General features: G+C 44.1%; 1 protein-coding gene across 8 annotated transcripts in view; it reads left to right on the top strand.

Moving 5' to 3' along the window:
• MAPRE1 (microtubule associated protein RP/EB family member 1) overlaps positions 1-16,097 on the top strand; it is a 102,086-nt gene that overhangs the window by 42,480 nt on the left and 43,509 nt on the right. For 4 of the 8 annotated variants that reach the window (XM_085619478.1, XM_085619474.1, XM_085619479.1 and 1 more), the window contains 2 exons: positions 4,821-4,973; positions 13,594-14,892. In XM_085619478.1, the coding sequence (XP_085475604.1) occupies positions 4,821-4,973; positions 13,594-13,650 (210 nt within the window). In that variant the 3' untranslated portion in view covers positions 13,651-14,892. Of the gene's footprint in view, positions 1-4,820; positions 4,974-13,593; positions 14,893-16,097 lie in introns of those variants that run through there. The other 4 variants (XM_085619480.1, XM_085619476.1, XM_085619481.1 and 1 more) reach the window with 1 other exon arrangement.

Genomic DNA, 16,097 nt, shown 5'->3' with positions numbered 1-16,097 from the left:
GTCTAAGACTGATACACCATTTAAAAAGAAGACACACGATTTTCAATTTACCAACCTTTAGTCTGTAATCTTGACTACTGTCCTTTTTACTTTTTTATCGAGTAATAAAATATTTCTCAATGGTGGTTCTTTCTTTCATTGACTTGGGGAACAATCCAATATTTTTTTTTATTTTATTTTTTTATTTTTTTTGGGGCCTGTGACATTTTCTGCTCTTTGAAGGTGTATGGCACACTAAAGGTCTTTTAATACCTAGTCTACCTTTTCGGTGTCTGGTTCTGTTAGATGGATGTTTCCTATAATGCAATTAATATAAGGAGTGAACATACTTCTGTTTTAAAGTTCTCTTTACGTAAAATGATTGAGGGGGTAATTCATTAAAACAGTGTATTTGACTACCCTCTACTCTTGAATAGAAGTCCACTTTGTGGGGGGGGGGGGGGGGGGGGTGGATAAAATCTTTATTGGTAGTCACACGATGGGACGTTATGCTGATTGCTCCAGTAGAAGCTTTTCAGGTTGTGTTTGATGTTAGAACAGTTTCTGAACTTGCTAATCCATACGTTTATCCTTTGTGGAAACCAATCTCCCCAGATGCCATGGACACCAAGCTAGATACATTCACCATTTCAGCAAAAAGTGCAATAGGAACGCTGGCTGCAAATACGATCGATTTTTATGCAGAAGTAGTCTCCATGAAGTTGCACTGCTTACCGTGTCCCAGTCGAACTACTTTGCTTGCTTAGCATCAGCAGATTGAATAAAAACCAATTACAGCATTCTCACATGTGCATATGTGTAATTTATTGCACAAAAGGCAGTAGTATAAAACCTATTTCAGTGGTAGTATTCCACAAGGACAGCCATTTTCCCATTACAATGTTCATTTGTAAGAAATCCCCTTTTTTGCCTGGTTGCCCTCACTTTTTGCCTGACCTCTACTGCAACTTGACTTGATGTGCCCTGGCACCCTACTAATATTTCCCCAAAACTGTACCTTTGTTCACACAATGTGCACCTCTATGGACACAGGTAAGTCCCTTGTAAAAGGTACCATGGGTACCACGGACATTGCCCAGGGAGGCCTCTAAGGCCTGCATCACATATTGTGCCACCTTTAAAGGTCCTGTATCTTAACATACCCACACTGCCGTTGCAGGCTGTGTGTTTTGGTGCGGAGAAAAGTGAAGCGTCAACTTGGCACTCATTCCTGGGTGCCATGCCTGCAACCCACTGCCTGAGGCCTAGGTAGTTTACCCCTCTAGCAGGTTGCACTTGCCCACAGGTGAGGATATAGTGGCATGAGCCCTGTACCTCAGTGTCCTTGTCCATTCTTGGACCTTGTAAGTGCAGTAAAGCCATTAAGAGTATATTGTCTGGGAGTTGGTCTTTACGAACTCAAACGTTCCAATAGCTTTAATGAAACCTGGAAAGTTTGGTAGCATACATCTAAGCACATTAAACCCACACTGATGCCAGTGAGGGATTTAATGCAAAAACGACCAGCCCTGGTGTGGTTCCTGAATGGCTGTCTGCCATTTGCCACCACCAGACAGGTTTCTGGACCTCTGAACAGAGGGCCTCCACTCTCTGGGTCCAGAAACCAATCCCATCCTGGGCAGAGGTGTCATGCCTCCTCTCCCAGGATGGGCTGGGTCCACAAAGGGAAGAGTCAAAGGACCTCCTATGTAAATTGTCCCTGCTGTTTGCTGCCTCCAGCAACTGGCACCCACTGGTTCTGACGCCGACTTTGGGTGGGAGAATTGGCGGGAAAACCAAGTTAGGAGGAGAGGTGTGCCCACCTTTGCCAACCCCACCCCTCAGGTGGCGAGGTGAAGCACACATTTCGGTTCCCTCCATCTTGAAGATAAGGGGACACAGTCAATTAGGGAGAAACTCATGCTCCTCCCACTGGAGATTGGCATTATCAGGGTGTGCTCACCCCCAATGAAGGGACCCATTGGTCCTGACCTGCACACTCCTTTGCCGCCCCTAAATGTAGTATTTAGGGGCTACACTGAGCCTTGCAGCCTCAGATTTGACGAATAAAGGAGGACCATAGCGTTGTGCTGTCCCAGGAAGGAGGACACCAACTGCGTTGGGCCCAGCCCTACCAGTCTTTTCTGAGACTGACCTGCCTACAGCGGAAACGCTGGCATAAGCAGCAGCCACACCGAAGCTCCCCTCCCCCCCTCCCCCCCCCACCCCCAAGAGCCCTAAAGACCTGCCCTGCACTCAACTCACCTTACCGTCTGCCTCCTTTGAGCACTGTATTTGCTTAACAAAGGCTCCAACCACAGAATCCGGATCCAGGTGGGTCAGGGATTCTGCACCAGACGCCCACAGCCTAAGTTAGTGTCCCAACAAGGAGGTCTTCCCGGCGATCCTGACCTGGGATTTGGTGATCCCTGACCTACCTCAAGCTTCTAGCAGACACCTGCAGCCTCAACCTGAAGGGTCTCCCTGAGCGCGACTGGAGCTGTTAAGATCTGATGCCAAAAAAAAACCTTACTCCCCGCTGCCTTGGGTGGCCTAACCAATTGTGTTCAGGCATCCCCCAAGAACCAACTTACCTCTACAGGCGGTGATTGCCTTCAGGACGCTTTCCTGACCAAGCCTGCAGCATCTTTTCCAAACCAGATATCCCAATTGCCAATCACAGAACTCACTACTACTTCTTGGCACGCTGCATCCGGCCTCCTCCACGCCGCTGGTGGTGCAGGTCCTGTGCAGTTTGTTGACCCCTGCCTTGCTGATCCTAACCCCTGGAGCTTTGCTCCCGCACCAGAGTGGCCTGCTCATAAGCAGCCCCTGACCGAAGGCCCCCTTAGCTCCATTGGCTAACAGTGAGCCCCTGCACCCGGAAGCCCCAGTGCCGCTGATGGTGCAATTTGAGTGCCCCGTTGAACCTTGAGGAACCTTGATTCTAAACCCCAAAGACTATTCTTGCAGGTCGATCACTTACCTTCAAACCTATAACCTCCCTTTTCCCATAGGAACCAATGTTACGAGTTTTGTTCCTAAAAATGTTGTTGAACTGTTTGTATGAAAGAAAAGTAACTGTACTTTAACCTAAAAGTCTTTGTTCTTGCTTGTAAGTTACAAGCGCCTTTGTGTGATATCTCGGCATATCACCTCAAATACTCTAATTGAAAAGTAATCCAAAGTAATGTCTGTATTCTAAACTGTAACGATGCCAATTCCATTCACCATTGCATTGCCTTATAAAGCTTTGCATTTGAAAGTGTATATACACATTACCTACCTGTGCTTGGTTCTAGAAATTAAACTTAAGTATACCTTTTTTATAATTAGATAAGTGGTCTAGATTCTGAGTGTTTTCAGTCTTTAGTGGATACAAAGGCTCAACACACCCTCCTGATATGCCTAACTGCTCGACCACACTATCGCAAAGAGCTCTTAGTGATTATCTAATCTAGCCTCTGCTATACCTCTGGAGATCCCTTGGACTCTGTGCACACTATACCTTACTTTGGTATAATATATACAGAGCCAGCTTCCTACAACATTGTTCAAATCAAAGTCTATGTAAAGGTACCCAAAACCAAATTTCAGTCGCTGTTCAGATCTCTTCTAAAGCTAGAATAGTTATTGAACAAGGCAAATGGAGGTTGTAGGATATTTTTGCTTTGTGTGGGTGGGGGGGGGGATCATCCTGGATTTGTTGCTTTTTGGCAGACCCTAATTATCTGTAAAGAGAACCTGGTTGGTGAAACCAACCTGTGTTCCATCATGGTCAGCAGCAAGTTGTTCCTGTGTCTTCCACAGTGACTATTGACTATCATTGGCACCTTATGATTATTTATTTTTAAAGATAGGAATATCACCAACACTCGGATCTCCAGGTTTCTCCAAACCCCCTCCCTTACCCCCACCCCAAAATAGTTTATCTTTGTATTCTGTCTATTAAATTGTAATCATTTTTTCCAATTCTTGAGTTTTTTTTCTTGTTTTAAATTTCAACTTTACTACTTATGCAGTACTGCATAAATACTTTATACGTTGCTTAAGTTGAGCCTGTCTGTTCTATGCCATAGCGACCAGCGCTCAAGCTTATGGTCACAAAGTTTCCCAAGATAAATATGTAGTTTCAAAGGAAATGATGTCCATTATCTCACATGATGTTTCTGGTGAAATTTACAATTCACTTTGGCCTTCTGTTTAAGCACTAGTGATATAAAACACTGATAGTGCATTATTCATACTCCACTTCAAAAATGGTTCAAGTTTTTTGCCTTGATTGACGCTTGTTCCTTCCAAATTCCATCTTTCATTTATGTCTGCTCCCTTGCCGCTCTATCTTCATTACTCTAAAGCACTACAGCAAAGGCTCCCTAGCCTGCCGCAGACCTATTTTTGTTAAATGTAAAGTCACACTGGTGTACTCAAGTAAGCCTTCATTATTGATCTGCATTTTTCTGCTACACCAGCAAAACTGATGTTCCCTTTCTATCGTACTTTGATCACACCAGGAAACAAAAACAGAATTCAGAAGTGAGCCTCCAATTGGCCTTAAGATTATTTTAGAATGCAAGTTTTTTTTTGTGTGGATGCGAGAGCGCAGCTTAACTGCCTACATCAGACTGCCGGCAGAGCGAAAAGTCAGGAGAATGACCTTTAAGATTATTTTAAGAATATTCATGGAAATCTAAATCTGTTTTCAAAGGAGAATGCTTTAATATAAAAATGTTTGTGCACAAGGTAAAAGTGGGTATTTGGCCTGTAGAGTAGAATTTTTAGTTGCGTATTTGAAAAACCTTGCTATTTGGTGTCCATAATAGCACTGACTTTCTTTTCAGATTAACATACTCAAAGTAACGGTGGAAGACCTGGAGAAAGAGAGAGACTTTTACTTTGGGAAGCTGAGAAACATTGAGTTGATCTGCCAGGAGAATGAAGGAGAAACTGACCCAGTACTACAGAAGATCATAGAAATTCTCTATGCCACAGATGTAAGTGAGGCTTTGGGGGTGGGGGAGGGGGGTTGGCACAAAACACCAGCCAACGTGACCTTGCTTTCTAGCTCCTAATAGTGAATGAGACCGTGATTGAGGAACATGTTTATTTGTAAAACCGCCAGTAAAAGGAACTTAATGGAAACGTATGGGGAGAATTGCCAGATCTTTGAATGTAGTTTTTGTCAAAAGCTTGTAAATAGTCTGTTTAGCTACTGTTTCATGACTGAATGTTATGTTACCTATAGGTGTGCCTGTTGAAATTCAACTGTTCTGTCAACTTTTGGTCAGGCTACATACAGCTTTAACTGTCGGATTTTGTATATCTTCAAAATGCAAGTGGGGCTTTCAGTTAGCCCACTTCCCTCTTTGGTGTTGAAACCCCTCCCCCGCCTCCCCCTTATTTAGTGCTCCCACCTCTCCCATCTGAAACACTGGCTTTGCTATACTATCTCGTAAGTAACGACAGTGAAAAGCCAATAAGTGCAAGACCACAGTTCTTCATGGTGTGGTACTTCTGAACTTAACCAAGCCTCTGCATCATTCTACAGTCATGAATAACTATGTTTCTGATGTGTTGTAAACAGATTCTTCTACCTGTTATGCTGAACGTGTTAACCCATCTCAAGGAGATGGATCTTGACTTGCTGGTGCTGCCTCCTCAAAACCTTAAACCTGTGCCAAAAGATAGCAGGTTCACAGCAGGACTGAAATCCACCAAACACAACTGCAGGCAGCACGAAAGGAACTGGCGTTCCAGCAAATGCAGGAGACCATACCACCTCCTGAAAGAAACAAAACTCCCTAGGAGACTCATAGAAGCTAGCGTGAACCGCCGCAAGGGGCTCTACGCCATTGTGAAGGAGTTCTCCAACCCTGCAGCTTCAGAAACTAAATCGCTGACCTCCCAAGAACGGTGACACCCTCCAACCACCACCACCACCACTACCATCGGCAGCAGCAGGCTGCTGACACCCACAAACACCTGCTCACCCATTGGAACACTCTTTACTGAAGCCACGATCTCCTTCATGAACTTGTGCACTCTGGAGCACCCTCGGATCCCTGTCCTCACCACATCTTCAACCTCAGGAGCAAGACGATTGACAACAAGCTCAAGTGTCCTGAACACCTCCATCTTGACCTCCTTCCTTGAAGGCTGGAAAACCACAGAAGGGGGACCCCTCCTGAAGAAACCGACCGACCCAGCAGAACTAAAGAACTACTGTCCCATCTCCTTGCTCCTCTTCCCAGCAAATGCTCTAAGAGGGCAATCCACCAGCGGCTCACCAAATACTTGCAACACAAAAACCTCCTGGGCCCCTCTCAATCCGGATTCTGAGCCATTCACAGCACTTAGAGAGCCCTGATCGCAGCCACTGATCACATCAGGGCCCTCCTGGACAATTTCCCACTGCACCCAGCAGATCCTTTCTAGCTTTAATGTGCTAATGCATGCAAATCAGATGGCCATCCACATACATTTTAAAAGATACCACTGTGAATATCTTAGCTTTAAAGGGTGCAGAACAGTCTTAAAATCCATTTCCACTAGATTGTGTAAACAGACCCTCCCAGCACCAGCATTGAAGGAAGATAAACACAAACTTGGAAGCAAAGTCAAGAAGGTAGTGTTTTTGCAACTGACTCTCTGAAACCTGAATTGTGTGCAGGTTACAGCTCTGCTCCCTACCTTTTCTCGTTCACTTTTTCCATTTGCCTATCCAAAAGTTATTCTACATTAACTTCAGGGATATTGAGTTTCGGATGGATAAGTCTATCTGCAGATACATTGCCTTTAGGTTATCACCACATATTCCTTGAAAAATCATAAAAAATATTACTAGACCTGCAGGTCTAGTTACTTGAATAATTGGCTCGACCTTACTGCAATTTACTTCACCCGTAAACTGGTCTCAAATAGTGTGATCCTATGCAAATATTTCATTTTATAGAGTTGGCGGTTTCTTTTTTGTATCCAATAAAAGCACCTGCAAGTTCAGCATTTCTTCTGTACAACTTTTTTTTTTCCCCCACTAAAGTTTGCTCCATGTACAATAAGAATTGGGCCGGTATATAGGGTACACGTGACCCCTGACTTGCCTCTTAGGCCACTAATAGCATGGTCATTTGGGCGGATGCAGGAATATTACTCAGTTCGTGTTTAGAAACTCAATTTTAATAAATTGCTAAAACCTGATGTGGTAGTACACTTATTTGAAGGCAGCACATTTTCCATTGAAATGGTCACAATATTTGCCCCCAACATGCAGTTTTACTGATAAAACTATGTAGCGTTCAAACCATGTTTGGAAATTAGGTTCCAGCAAAGATGATACTGCACTGAGGTACTACTGAAAAGTATCCAGATCCAGTCGGACGCCTGGGGAATAGTCCAATGAGGAATCTGCTACGAGCAGTGTTACCTGGATGCGCTTTGCATGAGCGCCTGCCCTTTGATCAAGCGGCTGCTTTGAGAGGATCTTCTGCCGCGGCAGCAAGGCAGGGCTTTGCACCCTGGCCTGCACAATTTGCGTCTTGCATGTTGATTCTACCTCTTGAAGTAGTGGATGTGATCGTGCCAGCCAGGCGTCCTTCTACAAAATCTGATTATGCTGGGCCTACACAGCTTTCTCCTGACCCTGAAGACAGTTTTTGCATTGAGATCCCATCAGCTTGTGAGTGAGCTTCGTTTCAGTATAGCTGTTGTACACCAGCTTTTCCGAGGACAAATGGTGCTGTGCACTTGAGTAGCCTTTCTACCGGATGCTGTGACTTTTTTTGTTATCCAGTCCATCTTACTCCTGTTCTTTGCTCCACCTCTCTTCTTTGAGATGGGGGACTCAGTGGAAGTTCAGTGCTCTTTTGGGATCCAAACAACTGTCTGGGTGTATAGTCATAAAGATCTGCCCAAGCTGGCCAAGATGCAACACTCTTAAGAGGTTGAGGACTCACTCTACCAGTACCCAAGACTGCTACTGTTGCGATGGCATGCATATAGCTGGTCTCTTAATAATTGTCAGGGTGCTACCTGGGCTTCTGGCTGTGGTGTCCACGCTTTAGGGGATCGACAGATTATCGTAACTATCTTCCTTGATCACTTGAAGCAGCCCTGACCTAGTCAGCGACTCACATCCGCTCCTGCTAATTGGTGCATTCTGCAATACTCCATGCCCCACACATGAGATGGTTGAGCACTCTATCTCCAAAACATGGCTACACCCCACATCCTTGTACATGATTCTTATCCATTAGTCCTGCACCATAGATGACAGCACTCAACTTCATGGGTCTCTTCACATGCCGCTTTCAGCTCTGCAGCTCAGAACGCCACTTCATTTACAGGTTTCCTAAACATCCTTGCCTCTTAACACGTTTTTGCCACCATCAGCTGCAACTTCAAACTTCTGAACAACTCTAGCCTGAAAAGACCCACATTGACACACTCAGCTGGTACAGTATGACACCCAATCAACACCGTAAAGGTCATTTCTTCAACCTGGTCTATTCAACATTGCCAGCCGTTCAGTGCAAGTCTTCCATGCCTCTAGACCTAACCGACCACCTTGCCATCCCAATCGCCCTCCTCTGCTCAAGGATTTCTCAAAAGGCAACTTAAAGCTCACTTCTTACACTGCCCCCTCTACATCTGACAAAAGTACCCTTCTAAACTACAACTTTTTTTTCTACCAAAACACATGTGCAAACTAAAACCTTCAACTCCTGGTTACTTCAAATCCCTGCGGAGAACAAATGCTCTAGCTCAGATGTGAAAGAAAAGATGAAACAGAACCTCCTGCATGGCCTTATGCTTCTGAAGTTACTCCATGTAGCAAGCACACAACTAATCACATCAGCCAAATACTATACCACAACCGTCAGTGAAGTTGCCAATAAAAACTTTGTAGATAAATGCACTGGATCTATACCTGCCTGACCCTCAATTCTCCCTGGAAAGCACAATGCCATCAACTGCTTTAAATAATACAGTAGGTCTGATAACACAACCTTATTGTTTCAACATAATCGTCAATGGTGTATCCCAAACTGGTTGTTCTTCAGTCCCCTTTCTTTTCGAAGACCTTTCTGACCTAGATTATGTCAAAGCCACCGTCTATTAAGATGTATCTTTATCGAGAGAGGACTTTATTCAAGGCCATCTCTGGTGAAGCTGTCATGCCTGCTCACAAGAGTCAACGTCTTCCTAATTGGCAGATCCTCTTTCCTGACAAAACCCAGGCTAGATCTGTGTCCTTGCTAAATACTAACCATTCATTCATCTACCTTTCATTGAAGGTCACATTAACCATCCTGCAGTATTATCAATTTGACTTCAGCTTTTGCTTTAGAAACCAAGATGGCCTCCTGACCAGAGATGAAGATGAATGCTGCCTCCTGGTATTATAGGACCTTTCACCTGCCTTCGATACAGGCTACCAACCTACCATGGTCAATACCTTGAAGTCCCATATGGGATTTAAAGTAAACTTCCTTCACTGGTACACCTACTGTCAGTCTTGCACCAGTATACTCATATGGGTACTTTGTCATAGAAGATGTTGATTACCTGCAGAGTTCCCATGGGTTCCATTGTGCCCCCTTTTATCTTCAACCTGTACATCAAGCTTCATAGGACTCTGCTCGCAGACCAATAAACAAATTCACGAACAGACCCCCATTGTAGTTGAAGGTCTCCTCTGCTCCAGAATCCAAATGCCTCACTGCTTTCCCCCATCCAGACCTGGATGTCCAGGACTCACCTGAAGCTTACCACAAAAGCAGAATGTTTGTAGCATGTCGTAGATACATTTGCTTTGTGTATGCCTGCCATCTAATGTTGAGAATAGATGTTTGTAAATCATTTATTTTGGACCTAGTTTGCAAGTCACAAGGCTTCTTGTGGGTCATCTGTAGCCCACGGTGCAACAAGACTCCTACACAATTTATCTTTTTCTGGCATTGGGAAAGTCAAGTGCCAGCTCTGGAACCAATGACATTTCTGAACTTGGATCTTCAGTGCCAGATGAGGGGACCTACATTTCTAGTGACAAGATATTTGTACCAGACTGTGACCAAGGGCACCCCCCCTTGGAGCAGTGTTTACTTTGCTCCTGCAAGGGTTCTGGTCTTATTTGGGGAAAAACTGATGTGAAGGTGTTATAGAGAACACGGTACAAATTTCCCTGGTCAGACCAACATAAATAAGGTATGTAACCCATGCTTGTGCCACAAGCACAAGTCCACCTTCTTGGTGTGCAAAGTGTTCTGGTGCAGGAAGATTATCTGGCACCTCCACAAGCACCACAGTACACACCACAAAATAGTGATAGCATTTGCCTGAGACGACATATCTGGGAGGCTCTAGTGTTGCTACAGCCCAGGACTCAGTACACCTTCCTATGCTGAAATAACGAGAACTTGTTGCAGGACAGGCCTTTTACTATACTAACGTCCACAGGTGTCAATTACCATGGATTCCTCACTTTGACTGTAGAGGAACCATTTATTCAGGTTGTCGAATGGTTTTATTGACAAACCATTATTCCTACCCAATGTGGTTTTCCCCTTTTCACATTTGCCGGACTATTTACCTGCCCATCTATTTTCCACACTGATTTTGTAGTAGAAAGAGCAGCAACCACTTTAGATGTCAAAAGGTTACTTGTATAAAAGTGACAGAAAAAATCCATCCCCAAGACAAAGCAAGTGCCTTTTCTGAAGCGTCACATAGGAGACCTAATTTCCAAGGCAGGCATTGCTGGATGCATTGTTAAATGTACGCTAACATGCTTATGGTAATGCCAACTCAAAGGAAGCCACTATGGCTCTTTTCCTAAACCTTCCTTAAGTAGACGTTTTTAAGGCTACTATCTGGTTAACACCACATTTCTAAATCTAAAACAAATGTGGTTGCAGATAAACTGTTACATAGCCTGAAAACATCTGTTCCTAGCATGTAGTGCTGTAGATCCACATATGCCCCACTCTTACCCAGAAGCAGACTATGATCACACATGGCTTAACCATGATCAGTACTATTACTATTCAGTTGTCATTACTCCGCATACACTACTCACCTGCTGAGCAGAAAAGTGTTAGATGAAGTCTTTATCCTAATGTATTGTGGGCGAAGGGTAGTCGCAACAGACCTTGTGACTTAACAGCTTGGAAGAAAAATAATTTCCAAACATTTTGTTCCTAATACTAAATGGCACGAGTATGCAGAGCATGTTATATAGAGGACTACATGCTACAAACAGTTACATGGTAAGTAACCTCTTTCTGCTGTTAGCCAAGAACTGGAAACAACTAGCCTAACCCATGCTTAATGACATAAAGCAGTGTGAATTTTAACCCTAAACTTTCACCTAATGCAAAATTACTCTGATTTATCCTGGACACTATCTTGCCCTCAAGCACCAAGCAAGTTAAGATCGGCCGATATTGGCTTTCTGTTTACACTCCCCTCTCACCAGCTAAACCTCTCTGGTGGCTCTTGGCACACTTCAGTCAAGACACTATCAGACTGGAGACTTGGGGCCATATTTATGACCTGGTTTGTCACTCTTGCACCACACGCCCCTAAAGTCCTATTTTTTTTTAAGCCACGCAAAGCCACATTGAATGGCTTTAAATGGCTTAAATATGGAGTAATGCAACACAGCACGAATCGCTGCGTTGCATTCTGCGCAAGAGGTGTACATGGGCGTTGTGTTGGTGTTTCCACGCATGATGCATTCCCAGATTTACCAAACCTGGTAAACATAGGAATGCGCCAAAAAGATACGTCTCCCCCAGGTGAGGTGTAACAAAGAGAAATATATTCTCTATTTTTTTTCCTCTGTGTGCCTCATTCTGCTGCAGACATAGAAAGGGGGGGGGGGGGGGGGGAAAGCCTCTCGTGATTGGTTTTGTGCAAGAAGGTGCTGCTGCCTACCAAACGGGCACTATGGTGCATGGGTGCCTGTGTTGGCGCTAGGCTGGTAAAACTGCTCCAGTGCAAGAGGAAAGGATAGGAATGCACCGTATTGGATAAATATGGCGCATTCTTGTCCTTTCCTTGTGACGCAGGGCAGCGCAGTAAGTTGACTTGCTGCCCTGTGATGGAAGGGTCATAAATGTGGCCCTTAGTGTGAAAAGTAATAAAAGCAACAGGACTTTCAAATCTATGCTACAGCGTCTGGAACAGTGTCCCAGTGTTCACCAGAACAGCCCCAACTCTGATTCAGTTTAGGAAAGAGCTGAAGACACACTTTAAAGAATATTACATCATCCAGAAAATCATCCTTCAGTCTCAGAAATTGGCTACCTCTCCAATCACATGTTGACATCTTTGCCATTGATCCTGTACAGCGCACTGCTGCCTTTTGGTTAAGTTTGTGTTGTGTAAATGCGAAGAGTTATGTATATTGGTCACTCATGATAGGACATCTTTGTGGGCTTTGCTTGGGCAAAAAACAATCAAGGTGGTAACAATGTACACATTTAAAATGGGGTTCTTTCCATAGAAATCTGCCACACCTTGACCCCAAAAAATCCTTAGTCTGCAACCACTTCTTCCTTGCGTACGTTTGCAAAACATTGCCTCGCATCTCTGGCACAAAGTGACAGATGCTTTGCCAGGGATGAGCTGTGCGTCTTCAATGGTTAATCCAAACTGCTCAGTCCCTCCTGCCGGAGTGTATTACTATGGCATTCATTCCGTGACCAATCTGCAGGAAGAAGGATCGATCAGAAAGTTACTTTCTTATGGTACTGGTATTTCTCGTGGATACTTTTTTAAAGATTCCAAACAGTCTGTCCGACTCCCCGGTGAGCAAAGATCATATGTTATGCATGTTGCTGTCATTTTGTTTTCTTGATTCGTATCCACACGCCTCAGTAGTACATGGGCAAAAGTGCCAGTTGACACCTTTTTGTCGTCGCTTTCTGGATGGGCAAAGTGTGGCTGAAGCCACATGGCAGCACTGGAGAGCTGTTGCTTGGTCTAGTTTCATGATCTAGCCTGGCACCTGAAACTGAGCAATCTGCTGAAATGTATAGTATCCAGCAAATACTGTTACTGAAAGCAGGTAACTTTTTCTTCAGGTACTGGGGGACCCTATGGAGTACCGTTCCAAATTCTAGGCTTGCCCAACCTGCTTATCTCTCCTACCCTAATCCCAGACCCCCCTTAATACTCTAGGAGTTTTTTTTATTTTATATAGCTTATCAATAACATGCCACATTACACCGAGGCTACTGGTGCTTATTTGAATTTGTAGCCTAGTTAGTATTGGGATGAGCAGGCTATATTAAGCATGAAGTGGATTATTGGTTCATGGTGGTCCTATGCATTGAATCTACTCCACCTGCCCCAGCTCCTTTCCAAATCAATACATTCCTGGGAACGCTTACCTTTTTGACATATTTGGTTTAGCGTTTTGTAACTTTCACTTCAACAATAGAGCAAAATATTCTTCTTTGGTGTAGACTGTCCTATCCCAGTTTGCCACACACTGTTGGGGCTAGTAACTTTATTTTGTTTGAGTTTTGTCCTTAAATTTAAGGCCAAGAGGCAAACCTGTAAAACCAAATCTTTTACACTTAAGTAATTAAACTACTTTTGCATTTTTAGGAGGGTTTTGTGGTACCAGATGAAGGAGCGCCTCCAGAAGACCAAGAGGAATATTAATGCCCATCAAAACAGCCTAGCTATCATCGGAATTCTTCACCCCAAATCATGTGCTTATCTGTAAAAATATTCCCCTTTTTTATTATTCTCAGAGGACTTTCTTTCAGAAACAAAAGACCTCACTCCTTAAAGTGCACTTGCTGAAGTTTCAATCCTTTTCCAGTGGGGTTGAGTAGGAGCTTTTTCTCATTTCTTAGAGCAGTATTAACATCTAGCAGGTATAGTATGTGCAGCAAGGTGTCAGCATTTTGTTAATCCAGAATGGTTTATGCAGATGATGGCCAGGAAAGCTGGAGATGTCGTGGGTGCATGAAGCAGGCCGTGATGGATGCTTAAGGAACAGAAGTTAATTGGACCTAGATGGCCGAAATGGTTAAGCTAGATCAAAGCGAAATGGAACTTCTTGATAAATAAATGCCTTAAGAGTATTTAAAGTATGCTTCCAAGCTGGTGCCGCGGGATTGACTGTCTTACTCCCACAGCACACCCAAGGATCCGTGGGCCACATCGAAGGGCTTGAATGAAGTCTGCATCATGCCTGTAACTAGAGGCTCGCAAGTGTCTTGTGGTTTTAAGATTTTCCCAAAGCTACCTTCCATACAGTCTGAAATGAACACTCCTATGTGGCCACAGATAAGACTGTATGTGCTAGTTAAAAGTTGGAATTAGCACCCTACAAATTTGATTTTACAATTTGTTTCCCTTCTTAGCTGTCCGCAGTTTCTCATTCTCCTACCCGACCTTCCATATCTATGTCATGTCAAGAGTTTAATATTTGTATTTAAAATGATTTGTTCTTGCACTGTCTCCTTGTGCTATTTGTCGAGCCTGTTTCATTCATTCCTTTCCATGTATCTTGCAGGATTTTGGTGGGTGGGAAGGGGGGGGGGGGTTCTAGTACGCAGACTGATTGATCCTGATGTGCTAAAAACAATTATGATGGTAAGTTGTCCTAAAAGATGTAGTAGAACGCAAACCTTGGTTATAAAGCAGTTGTGTAATGCATGATATCTGTATGGAATCCAGAGAAAAAACCCGTCAGTTAAGAATATATAATGCCAAAAATGTGATTAACTAGCCATTGTTTCCTCTATAGTGGTGCTATTTTTGATTATCATGTGGCCTTTTAGACTTTTGTTGCCCTGAAAAGCTCATTTAACTGAAGAAACATGTTCCACTTTGACTTTATTGACAGGGTTTTTTCTACTTGAAAATGTTTCTAAATAAAAGTATGTATTTGAATTAACTAGTCCACTTTGACATTTGTTTGGATCTTCTAAGCCAGAGTTTCGGTAGGAGTCTCTCGTGGCTATTATATATTGACATCTGTGGCTGATTATAGTGCCAACCTTCTTGGAAATCCTGCTATTATGTTTAGAGCACCACTACAGACAGGACTTGAGCTGAAGTAGTTGATCATTGGAGAGCACTTAAACATTCAACCTAAAAATTATAGAAGTAAGAATGTGGAACCATAATATTCATCATATAGAGTTCTAGGTCACTGCTTGGGCTATGTAGAAACATGTCAATATTGCTGACAATATGTAGGGATGAAGGAGGAATCGTATTAGGGGTTTAATGTTGGAGCAGCCGGGGTTGGCTTTAGGAGTGACTGGTGATCCTGTAGGTTCGAGGCATGTGGGCTGCTGAATTCATATCTGTGCCTAGATCGCCGCCTAGTGTTGGGTCCGGATGATTGCACATTGTTGTCCTGGAAGAGTCTTCGAAGTATCACGAGATAGGTGGCTCCTCCCCTGGACTACAGTGCGCATGGGCATCCTCTCCATCCTTAGATTGTTTTTTTCCGCCATTGGGTTCGGATGTGCTTGTCTTAGCTCAAGTTAGGAAACTTTAGTTTAAGGCCAAAAGTCCTTTAGATCTCGTCGGTACTGTTCCCGTTCGGTATCGACCAGTTTCTTTAGTGTTTTAGCACCTTCTTCACGCCTTTCGGATCCGCTTTGGTCCGAACTTCGATCGACGATGGAATCGAGGACTCCCTTCAAGAGATGTCCTTTATGCCACGCGAAATACCCACACATCGACGTCCATCCGGTATGCAACAAATGTCTCTCACCGGATCACGATGAGTCAAAATGTATGGCCTGCGCCCGGTTCCGCTCGAAGAAGACTCTCCGGAATTGACGGGCAGCGAGATTGGAGGCACAGCAATCGGTGCCTGCCCCGGCCAACATCTTTAGCACCGAGGACTAAGTCGCGGAGAGCGTAGAAGACGTAGACTCCAGCCACGCTTCCGAACACGACTCCCGATCGGAAGACGACGATGAGGTGATCTTTGAAGGCGAAGACGTCGTCGAAGAGGTAGGAGACTACAATGAGGCCCTTGGGGCCGAGGAAGATAGCTCCAGCGAAGAGCTAGGCCAACCCGTCGATACGGAGGCCGAGAGACTAAGTCGTCATAAGGCTCAGGTCGAGGGATCGCCTGC

Source organism: Triturus cristatus, chromosome 7 (assembly GCF_964204655.1).
Source record: "Triturus cristatus chromosome 7, aTriCri1.1, whole genome shotgun sequence".
NCBI classification, from domain to species: domain Eukaryota; kingdom Metazoa; phylum Chordata; class Amphibia; order Caudata; family Salamandridae; genus Triturus; species Triturus cristatus.
This window is presented reverse-complemented; position numbering and strand designations above follow the sequence as displayed.